This window comes from Tachypleus tridentatus, chromosome 2, assembly GCF_004210375.1.
Source record: "Tachypleus tridentatus isolate NWPU-2018 chromosome 2, ASM421037v1, whole genome shotgun sequence".
NCBI lineage: Eukaryota > Metazoa > Arthropoda > Merostomata > Xiphosura > Limulidae > Tachypleus > Tachypleus tridentatus.
This window is the reverse complement of record NC_134826.1, coordinates 109,572,002-109,592,479: the sequence shown is the minus strand read 5'-3', so window position 1 is coordinate 109,592,479 and position 20,478 is coordinate 109,572,002. Positions and strand designations below refer to the sequence as shown.

General features: G+C 32.3%; 1 protein-coding gene across 2 annotated transcripts in view; it reads left to right on the top strand.

Moving 5' to 3' along the window:
• The window catches only part of LOC143244822 (uncharacterized), a 171,108-nt gene that overhangs the window by 113,450 nt on the left and 37,180 nt on the right, over positions 1-20,478 (top strand). For both annotated transcript variants that reach the window (XM_076490198.1, XM_076490199.1), the window contains exons 7-12: positions 2,994-3,164; positions 7,932-8,092; positions 11,613-11,724; positions 12,361-12,512; positions 14,499-14,650; positions 15,694-15,776. In XM_076490198.1, the coding sequence (XP_076346313.1) occupies positions 2,994-3,164; positions 7,932-8,092; positions 11,613-11,724; positions 12,361-12,512; positions 14,499-14,650; positions 15,694-15,776 (831 nt within the window). The remainder of the gene's footprint in view (positions 1-2,993; positions 3,165-7,931; positions 8,093-11,612; positions 11,725-12,360; positions 12,513-14,498; positions 14,651-15,693; positions 15,777-20,478) is intronic.

Below are 20,478 nucleotides of genomic sequence, written 5' to 3'. Positions count from 1 at the left end.
AGTTCCTATTGACTTTATGTAAATTTATGAATTAATTTTAGGCTTTAAGCATTTTGAAAGCTGTCTTTTAATTGTTTAAGCAAAAAGAAAGAATTTGGAATTCTTTATGTATAAATAATTATGTTAATGGCACACAGAATATTTCTTCTTATCAAAAGAAGTTGGGGTGTTTATTCCACTCTGTGTTTGGGTTAATGTTTTTGTCAGCAAAAGGTAGTCGACTACAATTGTGGTTAAATTAGATCACAATTCAGCATTACATTTTTTTTAACCAATGAAAACATTGCTCTCATAAAAGAGCAATGACCCCTTTTTTTACTGGTCGTCTGTGAAAATGTAACGAAAAACCTAAATAACATTTTTTTTCTTACATTCACAGCTAAAAAATTCAGCAAGTGACCAATTATTTGACTATTTCAAACTATAGAACTTTACAATAGCGTTAAAACATTATAAAATAAAAAATGGCTTCTGTAGCAGTAGAATTAAAAATATTTGGAGGAAACTAATCGATATTTCACATACAATGCAACCCGCGAAAACTATTATCTAATATACTGGTTCTGTGTTGTGTCGCAGTTTAGTCGCGAAATTATGTTTTTATTTTACCAACAAAACAAATATAATGAGTTATTTAATTATTCAATAATGTTTTAAGTAAATTCCTAATATAATTATATATTTCGTTTAATTGTCAATAATATTTGACAGAGTTCTCTTACTCACATGTAAGGTTTAATATGCCAGAAATAGTTTAGGGCTTCTTCCATAAACTATTTCTGGCATATTAAACCTTATATGTGAGTAAGATCAAGCACTGTAATAACTATTTGCTCAAAACATAAACATAAAGAAATACGTTGATCATATTCAACTTCTTTCCTTTCCTCTTTATATCTGAATTTTACGATATTTTGTTGTAATCAAAACACGCTTAGTAATATCTTTAAAACTAAGTTTATATTGAGCTATTTGCTGAATATTAGTTGTGTCATAACGTCAGTGAAATTGAAAACATTTGCGGCGGATACAAACTGCACACTTTTCTACTTGTTCCTTCTCAGACAAGTTATGAAGTTAAATAAACACTAAAGAGTAATTGTTTTATTCACTGTATCTAAATGGATGAAGCTGTTGTCTCTATTATACCGACAACACATTTTTAGTGTTGAAGTACCAGAATAGAATGATAACAAACGTGATCCAGATCGCCAGTTAAACGATCATCGTATACGTGGCTTCTTTAATCAGATATGGTATATTTTCTGAACATACTTTTCATAGCATTCACTACATTATCATGATTCTATATTTGTTGAAAATGGTATTTATAAATATACATTTTTAGAGCGTCTTCTGGTAATAGTTACTTCTTCCACATATTACTATTCCGATTTGAGAAAGAACTTTAAAAAACAACCTTGATCACATATAGTAAAATACGTCCATTTAACAATAATATTTTGTAATTTCTATGCAAAAATTATTGACAAAAACTTACAATATGTTTGCAAAATCACGACTCGATAGTTCAGCGGTAAGTCTGAAGGCCTTCAACACTAAGACTTGGTTTTTATACCCGCTGCTGGCGGAGTATAGATAGGCCATTTTATAACATTGTGTTTAACAACAAAAATTTAGATCTGTTATCCATTAAAAATTAGACATTCTACCAAATTTCTTTTCTTATTATTTAGTTATTAAAACAGAAATATTTAATCTTTATTTACTAATTCGGTAATAAAATCAAATCTTAATTATGATTATCATTTTAGAGCAAAGGTACACAGTTGGTTATTGTGCTCTGTCCAGGAAAATAAAACCCGAAATTTTACCATTGTAAGTCCAGAAACTAACCATTAACTCGTAATTAAATTCAGTATCAAATAACTCCCCATACATCTTGAACAAGAAAATATCATACATTATTTTTTCACACTGATATTACCTTTAAAACCATAAAATAATATATACATCAGTATATTAATCCTATTGTTCAGTCTATATCAGTAAGCACGCTATTCGTTAACGTATATCTAATCAGTATCATCATTAATTCTTATCATCGAATACTAACACCTTTGTATGTAATAAGTTTCAGGTTATTAAATTTTAATTAATCCAGACAAGATTATGTTTAATTTCTGTTAACCTAAGTTTAATTACTCCAGACTGGACAGATAATGAGCCAATAAGACTTAACTAATTAGTATTTTGAATAATTTAAACTTCCAGCTGATTAACATGTTAATCAATCAAAATGACAGAACATGTTCTTTACTGATCCTTAGTTAATTGGTATATTGAACTTCACGGTCCAGTGACGTCCTAAAGAACCTTCGTCTCATTGAAATGTTTATACTTGTAACACAGGGTTTGTTTTGAATTTCGCATAAAACTACACCAGGGATATTTGTGCTAGCAGTTCCTAGTTAGCCAATGAATGCAGCTAATCAACACCACCAACTGCCAACTCTTGGGCTATATTTTACCAACGAATAGTGGAATTGACTTTTACATTATAATTCCCCCATAACCACCAGAAATAGTAGCACAGGGAATATTTTAGTAACTTCAGTATAGACGAAATATTGACCTTTCCACACTAGATGTCTATTAGTTGAGCTGGTGACTCTTAAAACAGGGAACGTATACAACGTGCTTTATCTGTTATGATATTGATACTTCTAAGTCTGATGACATGTTGCTTCATAAAATTCATTTAGTTCAACTTTTCTGACCGTTTCAAATCTAACGACACGTACATGAGCTGCTTTAATCTAAAGTCTGTTTTGAGCTTAAAAGTCGAAAAACACAAACTAACTTCCAGTGAACTGATATTTAATATTTCCAAGTCACCTAAACGTGTTTAAATAAAATCTCACTTTTACTAAGTGATAAAATATGTTGCTCACTTTAAACTTTAGTTATTCTTAGTTCAAATAACCTTATGTTAAGTAGCTTTTATGCAACTGAGGTCTCGACTTTCTTAGGCCAGGGAACAAGCTGACCACTATGAGAATATTTGTACCACTAGTCGAGCGGTTAACAGCAAAGCTGATTTGGCCAATTTCATCAAGACTTTAACTCCAGATAAAGCACCTCCTCCAGTTACCCATCATCCATTTACCCACCCTGTTATAGAAAATGAGTCTCTTCAACTGGTAAGTCACTTTTACATCTACATCTCTTCGTTTATGAACTAGTGTAAGCAATTGTAAAAAACTGCAGGTTTTAGAACAAAGCTGCAAAACGTAATATTACACGGTAAACAACCTATGTAAACACAAACACACATGTTCATTCAATATGAAACAATATTAAGCATTCTGTGCGTGATATAGCTCATGTATATATAAAGCACAAAATCACGACGTTTGTGTAGTTTCCAACACTAGTGTTTTGTTTACTTCACAGTGCTAATAATAAATATAAAACGTTAAAAATTATATTAAAACAATTTTGTATATGCCAGTTACTAAACTAATGACAACCACAGCCAGTAGAAAATTTAAGTGAAATGGCATGTATCAGAACTATATTTTGACATTTTTTGGCATTAAATGAGTAGTGTGATGGTGTCTTTTGAGAAGGAGGAGTAACTAATTCTTTCGACACAAATTGTTTATACACTCGGATCATAAGATGAGTTTAGATCGAGGATTTAAAATTTCTAAGATGAGAACATTTTTTGCTCTTAATGACATTGGAAAACAAAGAAATATAAATTAATTTCGGGACCCAAGACCATCCAGAAAAAGACCATCAAAACGGAAGGCACACCACAGATGTGGTAAGCAATTTGCAGCATCTGTAACGTATAAACATTGATAAATACAAAGGTCAGTAGCAAACGCCACCTACGTACCCAAGAGTGTCCAAAATCGTTTTAATATGATGTACTGAACCCTGTGTTTTGGCATTAAACCACTGCGATCTCAACAAGTTTAAACTTTTGTGTACGGTTTACGAGGACAAAACAGTTGAACATGGACATGTTTTTTTAAATATCTTCATTCATACACAAAGTTATTTATGGACATTGTAGTGGTTTTGTTATTTCCTTCAAACCTTTTATAAAACTGACCACATAAAAGATATATTGAACTATATTATAAGAAAAGACGATATTTTGGTGTATATCTGAAATTCTAATCTACATTTCTAGTTGTCAGTCATGTAGCTTGATTATCAAATACTACAATTTTCTCATGTACGTGTATACTGAATGATACTGGAATTAAAAGCCAATTGAAATGAACTGAAGGTCTCGTAGTGGGGGCTGTATTACCCGGTCTGCAGGTGGCACAAAGGTAAGTCTTCGGATTTGCAACAGTAAAATTAGGTGATTCGATTCGCCTTGATGGATACGAAAACACGTATCTATAATATTTCCCGCTTTATGTATTACTATTTTAAACAATTGTAATTAGTGAGGTTGTTAGACATTGTTTCGTAGATGTTTATAAGATGAACACAGCTTCGATTTTTACCCTATAAATGAGTTGATATTTTTTAAATAAAACAAAGATACAAAATAAAACAAAATACGCCTTTTGTATTTAAGTTTATTGAAGCTATTATGATTAGAAATTTATAAGCTGAATATTATAAAAGTGAAGTATTTGACTCTCAGAAATTTGTGGCATATTTTATTTCTCAGTTCCTTCTCTTGTTTCATATACTGCCTTGTTATCGTACTTTTTTTTTATGGCGATAATACTTGCATCAGGAGGATAGAAATATTGATGAGTTTCATTGTAGGTAGTTAGGTGCTATTAACTCCAACCATTTGTTTATAAATGGCTGACCTTTTCCTAAGTGTTGATTTATAAAGCCTTTTGGAAGTTACTAAAGCATGGAAGTAATGATCTAACTACCTATTTCTAAAAGCTCTATTTTTTTTAGTTTTTTATGCACTTCGGAAGATATGTCCATACCGTGATTTTTTTCAAAGTTAAATTAAAAGATGGATAAAATATAATAAACTGAAAGTCACAGGAGAGATTTGTCTCAGCGCTTCGTTTGCTGCAGGTTTGATAGTCAATTTTGTGACAAAGAGAAAGAAACATTCAGTAAGTGATTTTAGCAAAAATTAACTCACATTTGTTAACAATGTACCTTGAAGAAGTCCAGGGCTTTTTAGGCTACAGTTAATTAAGTATATAGTGTTTCACATAATTGTTTTACTTACATATTCTATTTCTAGTGGCTCATATTCTAAATAAGAACACATATTTTTGGCTACATTATACTTTTATTTTTTGTTTACTGCTAGCCAAGTACACAATTAAAGCTGAACTGTCATTTTATCTAAGGAAAAACGTTTATCAACTTTGTTTTACTAACCGTATTCATCTGTCATCAGCAATGTTGAAATATTCCGAACGTCTCAAGTTATTCGAGGGGTTATGGTCATCTTTACGCAAAATTCAAAAATAAACGTCATAATAATTTCATTCATTCTAAAATAATGTAAATGGTAACTCCAAAACTAATCTGTATTATGTATTTTAAGCTTATAAGACATGTATTGTGTCCAAATTTTCCAGATTTCTTTTTCAATTTAAATATAATGTTGATATAGAACTCTGTAAGAAAATTGTTTCGAAAACTGAATTGAACAATGACAAAAAAACAAGTAATCTCTGTGTAACTAGCTCCTGTATTATGAATATCGGCATATAGTTTGCTATTTTGTATAATTATCTATATGTATTTTATTATTTTAGATATTAGTTTTGCACTTAAATTCTTATATCTTTGTTATTGTTTGCATATACTGTAGGTTTCAAATATTTATGCAGATAAGAACTTTAATTTAAAAACTCTGAGTATGTAAATTGGAGAAACGCCATCTTTAACGATGAAATCAATAATGAAAAGAACACGAGAAATGAAATCATATTCCAATGGATAACATGATTTCATTTATATGAAATATGCCACACAATATGCACAAAATATGCCACAAATTAATCCCACAGAAGTCTGGGATTAATATACGAAATTATATCATAATACATGAGCTAATTTTTACCATTTAATGTTATGTTAAAACATCTACGTATAATGTAATAACTAGTTTAATAACTTGTGATTTTAAAAGCATGTAACTAAAGAAACTTACCAACTTTTTATAATTTGCATTAAATGTATTAAAGGGCTCACATTACACTGCATATTGCACGGTTTTTAGACTTCATTCAAAGTTGTCAGTATTTTAATAGATATAAAAATTGTATATTTTTAATGGTATGTACTTGTATTCTCTAGGAATGCCAACAAAATGTTTAAGAATAAGCTATTTGTGTATTTATAAGGGTGTAGTACATACATGATACAGAAACACACTCATTAATATTCATCTTTGTGTATTTATAAGGGTGTAGTACATACATGATACAGAAACACACTCATTAATATTCATCTGTAGATTGCATAGTATCTCTCAGAAGAACTTTACATAAAATCTGAGCCCGAATTTGTATATCATGTCATACCGCGCATGCTGTTGTTTTTTTCTAATTGAGTTTACTGCCGCTGAATTTTAGTTAACCAGCACGCTCGAGATGTAATAGCACATGGTCTCATAGAAAAGAGACAAATGGAGAAACTGCTTTGCATTCTTTTGCTTTATCTAGATTTGGCCTTTCTCTATTTATCTATTTTCTCCTCCCCTTCAGTAACATACTGTCTGTGAATTCACGCCGCTGGAAACTGGGTTTCGATATCCGTGATGGGTATAGCACAGATATCCCCTTGTGTAGCTTTGTGCTTAATTCCAAACAATCAATGAATCTACAAATCTTCTGACGTAGGTGTTTCTGAACTTAAAAGCTAAAATTAATAATGAAATATCTAAATTTTAATTCGTGTAGAGACCAAGGTATATCATGAATAAGAATGAATTTTTTCTCTCTAACGCCTGTGAATTTGTGAACGTTAAAGTTATATAATTAGTTCGTTTCTCGTTATGATTCATAGCTCACATAGAAACATACACTACTCTCATTCGATCTTTAAGATATCAATAAATTAACATGGTTTAATTCCTTTTTGTCAGTCTAGTAAATACTTATGTTCTGCAAATCAAATCTATTCTACTTTCCATTTCCTCGAAACACATGAAACAAAATTTTAATGCCTCATGTGCAATTAAAGTTAAGTTTAATAACGTATTCGTCACTCTCTGTGACCTATGCCTCTCTCGTTTCACTGTGAATGAAAAATTTCAGAATTAGTATTTCAAGCAGATAATTCTAATAAACCTTTTATGGGATCGCAGATGGGTTTGTTTGTTTGTTTTTGAATTTCGCACAAAGCTAAACGAAAGCTATCTACGTTAGCCGTCCCTAATTTAGCAGTGTAAGACTAGAGGGAAGAAAGCTAGATATCACCACCCACCGCCAACTCTTTAGCTACTCTTTTACCAACAAATAGTGGGATTGACTGAAACATTATAACGCCCCCACGGCTGAAAGGGCGAGCGTGTTTGATGTGACGGGGATTCGAACGTCTTAACCCACCTGGCCATGCCGGGCCAAACAGATATAAAAATATTGGTAAGTTATATTATTGATGTAAAGAAGATATATTTGCAACTAAATTAAAATATTAACCAACCGACCGCAATTATTTCTTTAAATAAAACTAGTGGTTTATATTTATTAACGTCTATCGTGACAAAAACACTCCCTTTTTCCAAATTTCTATAATTAAAAAATATAACATTTTATTTTTATACTTACAGTTTATTTCAAATGCTAAAGTAGCTGTTATAAGCCTAACAAAACATTTTCAATGGCAAATTACGCTTAAATTACCACACAACACAAGGATTTTGTAGGAGATATGTCGTATACATTCTGTTTGTTCTTTACTTTTCAATTCAATTATATAACTTGGTAACTAAATCCTTGTCAATACAGGAAGCAAGTCACGTGCTTCGAGAAGAATTGGTTAGAGATCAACTTTGTCAGATGTCTTTTCTTTCCAAACACGAAGCTCTGCGGGAAGAGATCAGCAGTCTCGAGTCACAGATTCGACAGCTTCAGGAGTCCCTTGACTCCCTGCAACGATTACAGCACAGGTATTAGACCTTTAGATGAAGATCAAAACTATATTGCATCTTTGGCATACAGTGTAGTTTCTTTTCTTGTCTATAACAAAACCCTTGCTGAATCCCTTCTGTGAATAAGATGAAACATGTAATAATTTAAAAAATGAACGAATTGGTCAATATCCAAATTCCTTACTAACGAGTTCTAAGCATATCAGCAAAGTTCTCAGTTAGATATCATAACTACAGTAATACTTATACTAGGGATAAGTCAGATATGTAATATATGCAATACAAATTAAAATCTTAAACACACAATAAACAGCATGTAAACAAAACTTTATAAACATCTGTACATACAGTTGAGTAGTAAACAAACCAACTACAGACTAACATTATCAGGGAAGCATAGATCTCTCCTGCTTTCACCTCACACAAATCTAAATGCACATGACTGTTTGCGCTACCTTGACTGCGTTTTTCTTAGTTTTACTTATGACTTTGGTAATAACAATAACCACTTTGCAACATCACTAACGAGTTAACAAAACACTACTAGTCATATCCTATTATTACGAGCAAGCCTCCATTATATCACGTGCGGGTGCATGATTGCTCACGTGCATGAGCTACGTAACAAGCCTGCAGCTATTTCAGCTACATAAAAAAAAAAATGTTGATTATGTAGATACCTTAGATATAAGTTTTAAATTTGATCTAACCTTTGAAAGTGAAATTTTCAGTTCTATACATGTGACTCGGGGAATATGAGTTTAACAAAACGATTCTGACACGACTTTTCTTGAGCGTTCTTGGAAGAAAACCTGACCTATTGACACCTAAGGTTCTTCATGAAACAGGCGATTTTTCAAAGATGCCTTTCAAGGAAAAAAATAAAAGAATAGTAGAAAATATTATGTTCATAACCTAGAAAAGTCTTTGCTCCAGCGAAGATAGCATTACTGTAAGGTTAGAAACAGTAATTATGAATATGAAAAACAAGACTTAGAAATTAATCAAATCAGAAAAAGGGTGTCACTCTAGCTATATGATAAAATATATAGCAAAGATATCAGGGAGTATCAGAAAATGACGACAGATAGTTCTAAAGGAAGCTACGAGAAGGATAGGTCCAAGCCCAGTCACTCTCAAAACTAATACAAAAACAAACTATGACACAAGTGTAAAATATTTTTAAATAACAAAATTAAGAAGTGAAAATGGGAATATCAAAATTAAAGAAACAAGATAAGAATGAGTGGGTTAACGTTATAACACTTAGTGGTTTTTGACACAGTGCAACCTCAAAATAGGTATGGCTATCATTCCGCCCATCCCTACTTCGTGTTTTACTTTGAACTTTGATCCACTTATATATATGAATTTTGTTTTATCAGTAGCTAATCCTTTCTAAATACTCAACACATTTTAAAATTTCAAAAATCATCAGTCTTGATACTATTCTTCTGGCGAACCCCTTATCTATCAGATAACTACAACATCTTCCATAAGAAAATTATGACTATTTGAGGTTCCCGTCTCACTTCCAACATGAAACACTGTCCTCATGATTTCATGCGTTTCGTTAGGGCCACGTAATTTTATTACATACATGTATCTGCACTTAATTGCTTAAACAAAGTTTACAACGAAGACATTTAACTATATACACATTTTATTTAGTTTAAATAATTACCAAGTTACAAAAACATTCGAAGTTGGAATGGGAAGAACGTCATTCACACCCACTTTGAGCTTGCACTGTGTGAAGAATCAATGTGTTGTAATGTCACCCGTTCATTCTTACATTCTTTTCTTACGTTTTGGTGCTCCCATTGCTACTTCTTTTTTTTTTCAATTGCTTATATTTGTATGTATGCATATCCACATACCTATGATTAGTCACGAGGTAAATGCTTTGTTTTGAATTTCGTCCAGAGCTACAAGAGGACTATCTGCACTAGCCCTCCACAATTTAGTAGTGTACGACTAGAGGGAAGGAGCTAGCCAATAACACCAAACATCAACTCTTGGAACACTATTTTACCAACTAATAGTTAGATTTACCGCCACAAATAATGCCTCCACGGCTGAAAGGGAGAGAATATTTGGTGGGACGGGGATTCGAACACGCGAACCTCATATTGCGAGTCCAGCGCCCTAACCACCTGGCCATATCGGGTCCGATGTAAATGAAACCAACATACTGGGTGTTAAAACTCTTAATTTAAAATTTTATTAAGTACAAACAAAAAAATGTAAGTTTATTTTACTTTCTACACTTTCAGTTAATGAAGTTTATGAATATATTCAATCAAATATATTTTAGGTTATCAAAACTAAATTATTGAAATCAATTATTCCCTGAATATTACAACTTTTTAAACTTTTAAAGAATGTCAAAATATGTGTAGCTTTAACGTATCAGAATCATATGATAACTTTTAAAAGCACGTTGTAACGTATTTCACAATCAGATCTAACGTATCTTACTAGAGATTTTTTTTTGTTGGACTCATTCGATACTTTCAGCCATAAACCTAAGTATCTAACCAAAACAAGAAGCTAAATGGTTTCATTTCTCCGCACAAGATAGAACGTATATATAATTCAAAAGTAATTAGATACAGTTTTAAAAAGCATTATTTGATAAAATCACTTGTCTTGGCATTGTGTTAAAAGTTTGAGAATGCAACATTAAGTAAATGGTAATGTGCCTATAAGTTTGAAGAAGAATCATGTAAAGTGTTGAGTAAAAAGAATTGTTTTAAGAATTTCTAATTGTAAGACGATGGGTAGGGGCGTGGCTTAGTAGTTAGACTGACATTCCTGTCGAATGGTCCAAAGTTCGAGTTGCAATGCTGCTGTACATGTTTCACACTTTTATCTGTTGACTCCTTAAAAAATATTGCAATCAAACTAAATATACGGCTCAGGGATGTATGTGTGTGTATTGATTACTAGCTATCGTCCGTCTGGTCGAAATTACGGACGACTGTACTTGTAGTGTTTCTAACGTATAGTTTAACACACGTCCCATAAGGTACAGATAAGATTGAAGATATCAGTAGTATTCAACAACACAGATAACTGGTAAAGTTTCATACATAATATGAATATAAAACATAGTATAAGAGGTATTGTAACATTTTAAAGATGAAATGTCACCAGATTGGCACGGTGTTTGCAAAGTAGATAACTTTAGACAGTAATGGTAAGAATAAGTTTGAGTTATTGGATTTAGCCTCAGATATTTCAACAGTAAGTCACACGTTTCTTTCCTATGTATTATTCGTTATACGTTAAAGAAAAAACCAAAAGTTCAGTTGATATAAACAATCTTCCTTCTGTAAAGGAGCAGTGCGAAAAATATTCTTCGTAACATTGTCCCAAAAACTTTGTTAGGCAAAATAGTAATTGCTAAGTTTGCATTTAATTATGTAAGCTATTACAGCTTGTAGTAGTTTTGTATTCAACTTCTGACTTCTTTCTCTATTTTAATACTTTATTCGTCGTTAATAAATAGAACTGAAAATAATCCCTTTTGCAGAAGTTTAGAATCAAACCTATACAATAAAGCTAATGAGCTTCAAGAAGACATCAGTCTCAAACGTTTTGATCTACAAGTGGCTCAGCTTCACTTCGCTGCGGTAAAAGCTCAGGTAAGTTTCTCTCTGTTTAGAGCAGGATGTATGGAAGTGAATCGTTTCTGTCACTTTATAAACAGGATTTCTTACTGGAAAACTTTTATAGGATTGCGTTAGAGGGTGAAGTAGCGCAACTTTTCCAGGAACAATTATCTTAGAACCATTCCAAGCCGTATTTAAAAGATTAAGAGCTGCTAAACTATCTTGCTTTTTATTGTATGTGAAACAAGCGACTAAAGCTGTCAGTGTTTCAACTTTATACATATGTAACTTCCCACGTAATGTAATAACAGTCGATAAAAGTGTAGTACTTACTTTAACAATCACTTCTAATACGTTCATTTTCTCTTCTTTATTTTTCGCAATTTATTTTGCTACCTCTTGTTCTCACAGTTATGTCGTGTTTCACAAAATGTAATACAAAATTCTAATGTTTCTTTATCTGTGTAATGTTGACTCTCAAAAAAAAAATCTTGTAAAATGTGAATCACATTTCCTCGTACAAATATAGATTCTTAATAATCTGATGTTATCGCTCGAAATACAATCGAATAGCCGTGTATCTTTTTTATGTGCATCACTTAAAATATCATTTGTGTGAAGTGTATGGGTGACAGGAACCAACATAAAATCATATTTGCTGTGCTTCAGCAAAATCTGTTCGGAGGTAAAGAAGGAGATCGTCAAGAAATCGACAACTTCCAACGTGAAAGAAAACCCTCCACTTCAAGCACGGCTACCATGAAGAATAAGTGGTTAAAAGCTTTTCGAAGTCTGAAAACTGGCAGCAATGGATCCGACAAGTAAGGCTTAGCAAGCAGGAAAATATTTCTTGTTTAGTACAATGATTCAAAGAGTGGTTAAAAATTAACTTATTCCCTATTCCTTACACTTTGTTTCTCTTTATAAACCTAGTAATATGGTTAATTAATATGAGAAAGTCTAAAAATTATATTAAGCGCATCACTTAATCAGTACTTTATCATGACAAAAGTAAAGAAATTGCAATTAATTTATAGATATCAGTCTATTTGAGATTATGAATTAAATATTTCAATAAGATGATTGAATAAACACGTATACTGTTATGAGTTTTTTAGGCGTGTGATATACAGTAATGGAAATGATTGTGGAAAGGCAAGGGTTACAAACAATATGTAACTGCAATAATTAGTCAGTTTATCATTAAAACAATACATTGTTATAGAAAATACGAAAACAAAATGTGTATGTTGTATAATGCACTAGTATTCCATATTTGTTTTAACAATAGCATTAGATCTTGTTTTATACTACAAGTGTTTACTACCGAATGGTTGTGAAATTTTATTCCAAATGTTCTACATTATTCTCTACAATTGAGCCGTGTTTTTTGATTGTCATTTTATTTATTCGGTTTTCATGTAATCCCATACATTCGTATCTGGACCTTGATATGATCAAGCCATGGTTGCAAATGTTCCATTGATCTCCTTTCTCCGACAAAGTATCGCTTTACCTTATTTATGCATGCTTGATATTACTAGCTTACTGAAAGACGCATCCCTGCACAACAGGTGTTATCCTTAAGGGAATGACATAATGGAAAGAAATCTCTTATACCTTTCAGCAAATAAGGTGCCATCAGTTGTTTATAATTTCCAATATAATTCATTTAAATACGTCTCACGCTTGTATTGGTCGTAGAATACTTTTACTATATATTTTTTATGTTAACCAAACATTTTAATTCAGTTACAAAGAGCACTTTCCTGCAGCTTTCATCATCAAATTGTTTGGAGTCTATAGTCACTTCAGCCGTTTTTGAACAATTACACACACATATGGAGACTTCTTCGTACTAATGTTTTTGTTATTACTCAACAGATAAAATTTACACCAGTTCTTACACCTATGTCATTTGCAAAATGTCTACTATTTTTTGTTTTTGCATGTGTCTGAGTTACTTAATATAACTTTCGGAGGGTGTGTTATCGAAAGAACTAGCTTCACGAGCTTTCTTCAAAGCGTAGAATTTCACCACAAACTTTACCAGCTAAAATCTTTAATTTCTACATTTGTCGTGCCAATTTTATTCTGGAAGCCATAAGCTCATTCATCACACTATTGCTGGGAATAGTATGGCTGTCGTGATTTTATTGGCATTATTCAGGTGTGGTACAGTTTGACTTGTTCGATTATAATAATCACAGTGTAAATATCAACAGATGTGACTGTTCTTTGGTGCTTATTTTCATACAATACACGGTGAAAAATCTAATGGGTTAACCAACGCCAGGCACGTGCCTGGGTAATGCCTAAGCGCACGGTGATAAATTCTCAACCAAAAAGGAACAGAAGTGAAACAACTACTTTGTCGGAATAGGAGCAATGCGAAATCTGAAGAAATTGATCAACTAATCAAAGACCTGACGGAATCACGCGTCAGTGCATAATTAGTATGTAATTTGGTTTGCAAGCTTGAGTGCTTCCCTTACATAGAGCTGTTAACTTATTGTTTTAATGTAATTACATATAGTGCAATGCCAGAAAAATATGGACTTCGTTGGTTACAGATTCAAGCGAGTTCCGGCTATACATATTAAAATACCTGACCAATTTGCTTATTGTCTTGATTGTGCCCAAAAAACTTCAAGTGCTCGTCTATGGCCTTAGAGGAAACCCATAATATTTTAAGTTTATGCCCATTTCATTTACTATGTCCATTGCAATACTGTATATTAATAAATACTTATTAACAATAATACCTCGTGACCAAAAACTAATACTATACTCATTTTTTTCTATAGGACTGATACGGCTGACCGGAAAAGCTTGAAATCTCTGCTCAAGTCGGTGCCCAACGTACCGACGACGACTCTCGATTCGGGACAACATGTTTTTCAGGAGTATACTTATAAGAAAATAACACCCTGTGACATTTGCCGGGAAGTTTTAAGAGGTAAAATCTCTTATACACCATTTCTTTTATGACAAAGGTGATACTTAATAATCGCACAACTACCAATATTTACTGTGTACACTGAGACAAGTACATTCTATATAAGGCTATAAAGAAGAGGTAAAAATTTTCTCGCTCATTATCATTGCAATTCAGAAAAACAAAAGAAAAACGGAAAGCTAAAATTAAATTAAACGAATAATAACATTCATATTGATGGGAGAAAAGTAGAATTAAGAGACAAATATAAAAGATAATACAACATCCTATTATTTCAGTGTATACTTAGTAAACGTCACGATCATACCTGTCTATATATTTTAAATTTAGTATATACGACGTTCTGCTCATTCAGTGTACACTAAGTGAATGTCACGCTCATATCTACCTGCTTAAGTAAAAGTTAATACTTTACAGCATCTTGTTCATTTATAGTCAACTACGTGAATGTCACGATCATGCTTGTCTATATACTTTGAAGTTAATATATACGACATCCTTTTTATTCAGTGTCCAATAAGTAAACTTTATAATCAGATTTACCCATGTACTTAAAGTGCAAGTACAACGATCATTCTGAAACTTCTTATAATACTTAACAGAGAACGACATGTAATCCCAAAAATAGAGAACTGCCTAGACTTTACGTTTAGTACATGGGTAGACAGTTCATTTATTGAGTAATTTTGTGTTTTATTTCCTATCTTCAGCTTTGACATGACACACTACAATATGATATTTTTAAAATATTTAAGTTAATATATTTTTCTTCAACATGCAATTAAAAATTCTAACTTCCTACACAAACATTTCATTGTTATTAATCTGTTATTTCATTACGCTACGTAATGGAATGCTTTCTTTCGGTTTTAATTCTATTTTTAAAACCTGTTTAGGTAAAGGGTAAAAGTGCCATCTCTAAGTCTATAAATATATATATATATAAAGAGAGGAGAGTGAGGCTTAGAGTGCTTTTTAAGCCAAAGTTTAATTTTCAATCCAATTGTGTTTCTATGTATAATATATTTCTTTTCTTTTTTCAGGTCATGTGCGACAGGGTTTGAAATGTAAAATGTGTAAAATGAACGTGCATATTGACTGTTCTGAAAAATCCGGCAAATGTCAAGTGAGTTTTATAAAACTAAAAGTAGGAGTTACGTTTTCTAAGTAACCTGTGCGTATGTTTGACAAAATGAGTATACATTTATTTTTAAACAATGTTTACTTCTACTAATATTTCATTCTCATTTCAACTTAAACGAGTTCAATTTTTCTTGAAGATTGAATTTAGATAGGACCGAAAGCTAACTACAGAAAACAGGTTTCTTTGTTTAAGCGTAAAGTTGCAGAGTGTACAACTGTTCAGTGCCCACCTCAGGGATCAAACCCTAGTTTTTAGCGTTATAATCCCACAAGTGTACTGCTAAGCGATTGGGTAGCACTATAAATAGGAAGTGATACGTATTTATACATATATATAAGATATTAGAAACAAAAGTAACGGAGTTCTTTTCAATCGTTTCCGTTAAACATACGTGAAATAATTGTTTTCTGTGAAATGGTTTTAATTGAATTGTTATATCACCTTTATTGACATTTATAACAGGTTTAAAATAAGTTCTCTAGTAGATATGTTTGTTTGTTTCTTTGTTTTGAATTTCGCACAAAGCTACTCGAGGGCTGTCTGTCCCTAATTTAGTAGAGAGAAGGCAGCTAGTCATCACCACCCACCGCCAACTCTTGGACTACTCTTTTACCAACGAATAGTGGGATTGAATGTCACATTATAACGCCCCCACGGCTGAAAGGGCGAGCACGTTTGGCGTGATGGGGATGCGAACCCGCGACCCTCAGATTACGAGTCGAACGCCTTAACACGCTTGGCCATGCTGGGCCCCTCTCCTAGGTATGAATTCTAACAAAAACGTCCAGTTTTAGTGGTGATGCAGTGGTGGTCATATTTGTGAAACATTTTCAACAGTATATTAATAACTTTCAAGAAATATAACCAATTATTAGTAACGTCTGAATACAATCTGAGTAAATTATATTAAGAAAATTATATGTAATCAATCTATGCTAAGCCTAACATTAATATATTATTGTGCCAATCTTATTAAACAGCGTACTTATATCAACTGGTGGTTAGAAATTGTTTTCTTGGTAACATGTCCGAAGGTAAAGGGCTGCATAAAATGGGTATACACTTATGTTTTGAAGAATGTTTACCACTGTTATGTTGTGTTCCAATTTCAACTTAAAGAAGTAAATTTTTTTATGTAGATGGAGTTTAGGTAGGACCGAAAATAATCTGTATCACATATACCTTTGTTAATATGTTTAAATGTGTAAATTTTCAATCATTATTTGTGAACCTGTTTCATTAACTATCATTATTTTATTACTTTAAGACAATTATTCAAGAGCTAATTAATTATTTGCGTTACTGTAAAGAAAAATAATAACCCGTCATAGAATATGCTGCTCTTTCACTCGCGATATGTTATAATTTCACGGTCAGTCTCACTACTCGTTGATACCGTGCAACCCAAGAGTAAGCGGTGGATAGTGTTGGTAAAGTACCTTCTCTCTGGTCTGGCATGGCCATGTAGGTTAAGGCATTCAACTCGTCATCTGAGGGTCGCGGGTTTGAATCCCCGTCGCACAAAACATGCTCGTCCTTTCAGCCGTGGGAGCGTTAAAATGTGACGGCTAATCCCACTATTCGTTGGTAAAAGAGTGGTCCACGGGTTGGCGGTGGATGGTGATGACTAGCTGCCTTCCCTCTAGTCTTACACTGCTAAATTAGGAACGGCTAACACAGGTAACCCTCGAATAGCTTTGCGCAAAATTCAACAAGTAACAAGCTCCGTCTTTTTTATTAATTTCTCGGAAAGCCTAACAAACATTTTAAGGGACATCTTTATTCCCTCTGATGCCAAGTTCTAGCGAGTAAATTCTACTGTTTATGATTCTATGTTTTTTTCCGCTTTTCCAAGAGGTAGTATTTATACAGGTCACGCAAAAAACTGCATAGATCCTACATGTATGTGTAAATGTTATGTGAAAATTCAGCCAAGAATAATGCATTGTGATAACTTTAATGCAACACACGATTTCTTCTCAATTATTCAGCTTGAACCAACTCGAACAGTAAATATTGGATTTCCTCTCAGATAGTAAGAACACTAAAACGCCATCAGCGAAAGCGTAAACAAAATATATGGTATCATCTCCACCAAGCATACTTTCTAAGGATTATGTTAACACATTTTCAGTAGGTGGAGAAATAAGAATCAAATCCCAAAGAAATCACACAAGGAATAACTCTGTGTTAGTATTTTTACGTTAGCACTTGAAACGTCCTTTAAAATATGTTCCAGTAATTTTTAAATAAGTCTTTAGACATAGACTCATGTAATAATAAATAACCTCGCAAAATATTGAAATATTTGTCACTGATATGAATCAAATGAAACTAGGTTTGAAAAGAACATTAAATTTTTTGTCACTTTTACGTTATTCATTTTTTCTTTAAATGTCTGTAATTTTTGTCGACTACGTCACAAATTATATCTTTCTTGCACAATGACAAAAACATTCAATACTACAAATACTTTTTTATAATACAGCATAAAGTAGCCATATATTTATATTTGCGTATATCTTCCTATGGACCCAATGAACTTCCGTACCATATTTGATGATGATCCAACCTCAGAAAACAAAGTAGCGATTAAAAATGTAAAATGCGAAATTTAAAATTTTGTACGTACTCTTGATGGACATAATGAACCTCCACAGCTACTTTGGTGATGACACAGCCACACCTTGAGAAGTAGTTACATGAAGATTCAATAGAAGGCTAAAGGTTTGCAATAAACTGTGTATTTTCTAGTCAATTCTAAATTATTTATTTGATAGACATATAAATTGTTTAATATGTTGTTTTTCCTGGGCTTTAGTATTCTGCCTGACCACTTAACAATTACAATTTTCTTATAAGATGTCAGCTCATTTTGTCATTTTTATATGAATTTCACAGAAACGTTTGTTAGAGTAATTTCATAGGAATTTTTTTTCGTTTTACTTCTTTTGTGACAAAGTAGTTATTGCTGTAAACTGATTATTTCGTTCAAAATCTGATTCTAAATTTACAGTAATGTATTAAACTGCATTTATGATCATTCTAAACTGTTTATTCCTTGAAATATCTCATTGCATTTCTCGTCTTGTTTAGGTAAAAGTATTTTGACTCAAAAATGAAAATAAGGTAATGTTTACTAAGGCAAGCCGAAACATACAATCTGACTGAATCCAAGAAGAGAAAAGAGCAGCTTTTCATCTTTAGTGTATAAACATTTAATAGAATTAGTTAAGTCAAGATGGTTTATTAGACAATTACGTAGAAATGCTGTTACAAAGTTATATAAATATCCAAACTCACCTTAAATAAATGGTATACATTATAAAACACCAAAACCCTGGTTTGGCCCACTGTTTCAAACCGTAGCGTCCAAAAGGTTATTGTTTGAAACTTATCTAAAAAGTTGTTAAGCTAACTTTACTTCTCGAAAAATTTATGACTGAATATGGCCTGATCAAAGTGTGCAGCACGTTGCTGTGAAACCGTATTTCTTACTTTGAAATCTTGGGGGTGCACTACAAGAGTGATAGTCAAATCTTACCACTTACTCAAACAAAAGCTGTCCGACAGTTGGTGACATGTGTCGTTGACTAGTTACTTTCCTTCTAGTGCTTCAATTCATTATTAAGGCCAGATACGTACAAGTATTTTTTTGTGTAGCTTTAGATGAAAAGTCTGTAAAATACGTGTAAAAAAGCTACAGATCTAAGTCTTCGATAACCACATAGATAGCTACTTTCAATAAGATACAGTATCTTGTAAAATGTCATTTCGAGTATATGTATGTGATAAATAAAGAAACTAGCTGAAATAGTCTAAAGACATTTGTTAAAAATACACCAGTTTAAAAAAACATAGTACCAACAGTTATAAATGTTGTCCTATACATTTCGGAGACCAAAGACATTCTTCTTCAGAAAACATTTCACTAATATACTGTAGATACGAAATTTTGTTTTTCTGTAATATTTAAATACTTAAATCGTGAATGAATAAACTAACATATGGATCTATTATGATACATTACCCAGGTTTACCTTAATTTTTAAATATCTTACAAATATGTACCAGGAATGAAGAAAGATAAGAGTTAGCTTCCAGAATTATATATTCGCCTTTTGCACGAAAAAAACAAACAAATAAAGAAACAACAGTTGCACAACGTTACGTTATAAGGGTAAAGAATTACGATGATATCAAGGTTCGACCTTTAAAAACATTCATTGTCCTGCATCTAGATGTATAGTAACGAATGCCTGTCGTTTATTTATAATTTAATAGCAAGTTTGGTTTGTTGAATTTTGCGCAAAGCTACACGAGTGCTATCTGCGGTAGCCGTCCATGATTTAGCAGTGTAAGATTAGAGGGATGCTAGTCATCACCACCCACTGCCAACTTTTGGGTTACTCTTTAACCAACGAATAATGAGATTGACCGTCACATTATAATGCTCCCACGGCTGAAAGGGCAAGCATATGTAACAGGGATTTGAACCGTGACCCTTAGATTACAAGTCGAGTGCCTTAACCACCTGACCACGCCGGGCTATAATAACGCTCTCAAGAAAAAAAATAATACTTTAAACAAGAAAACAGTGTCTTTTTGTTTTTTTTATAAACTATAAAATGATCGTGAAAAAATAACCATTTGATATAGCAACAATAATTATGTTAGGAGCTAC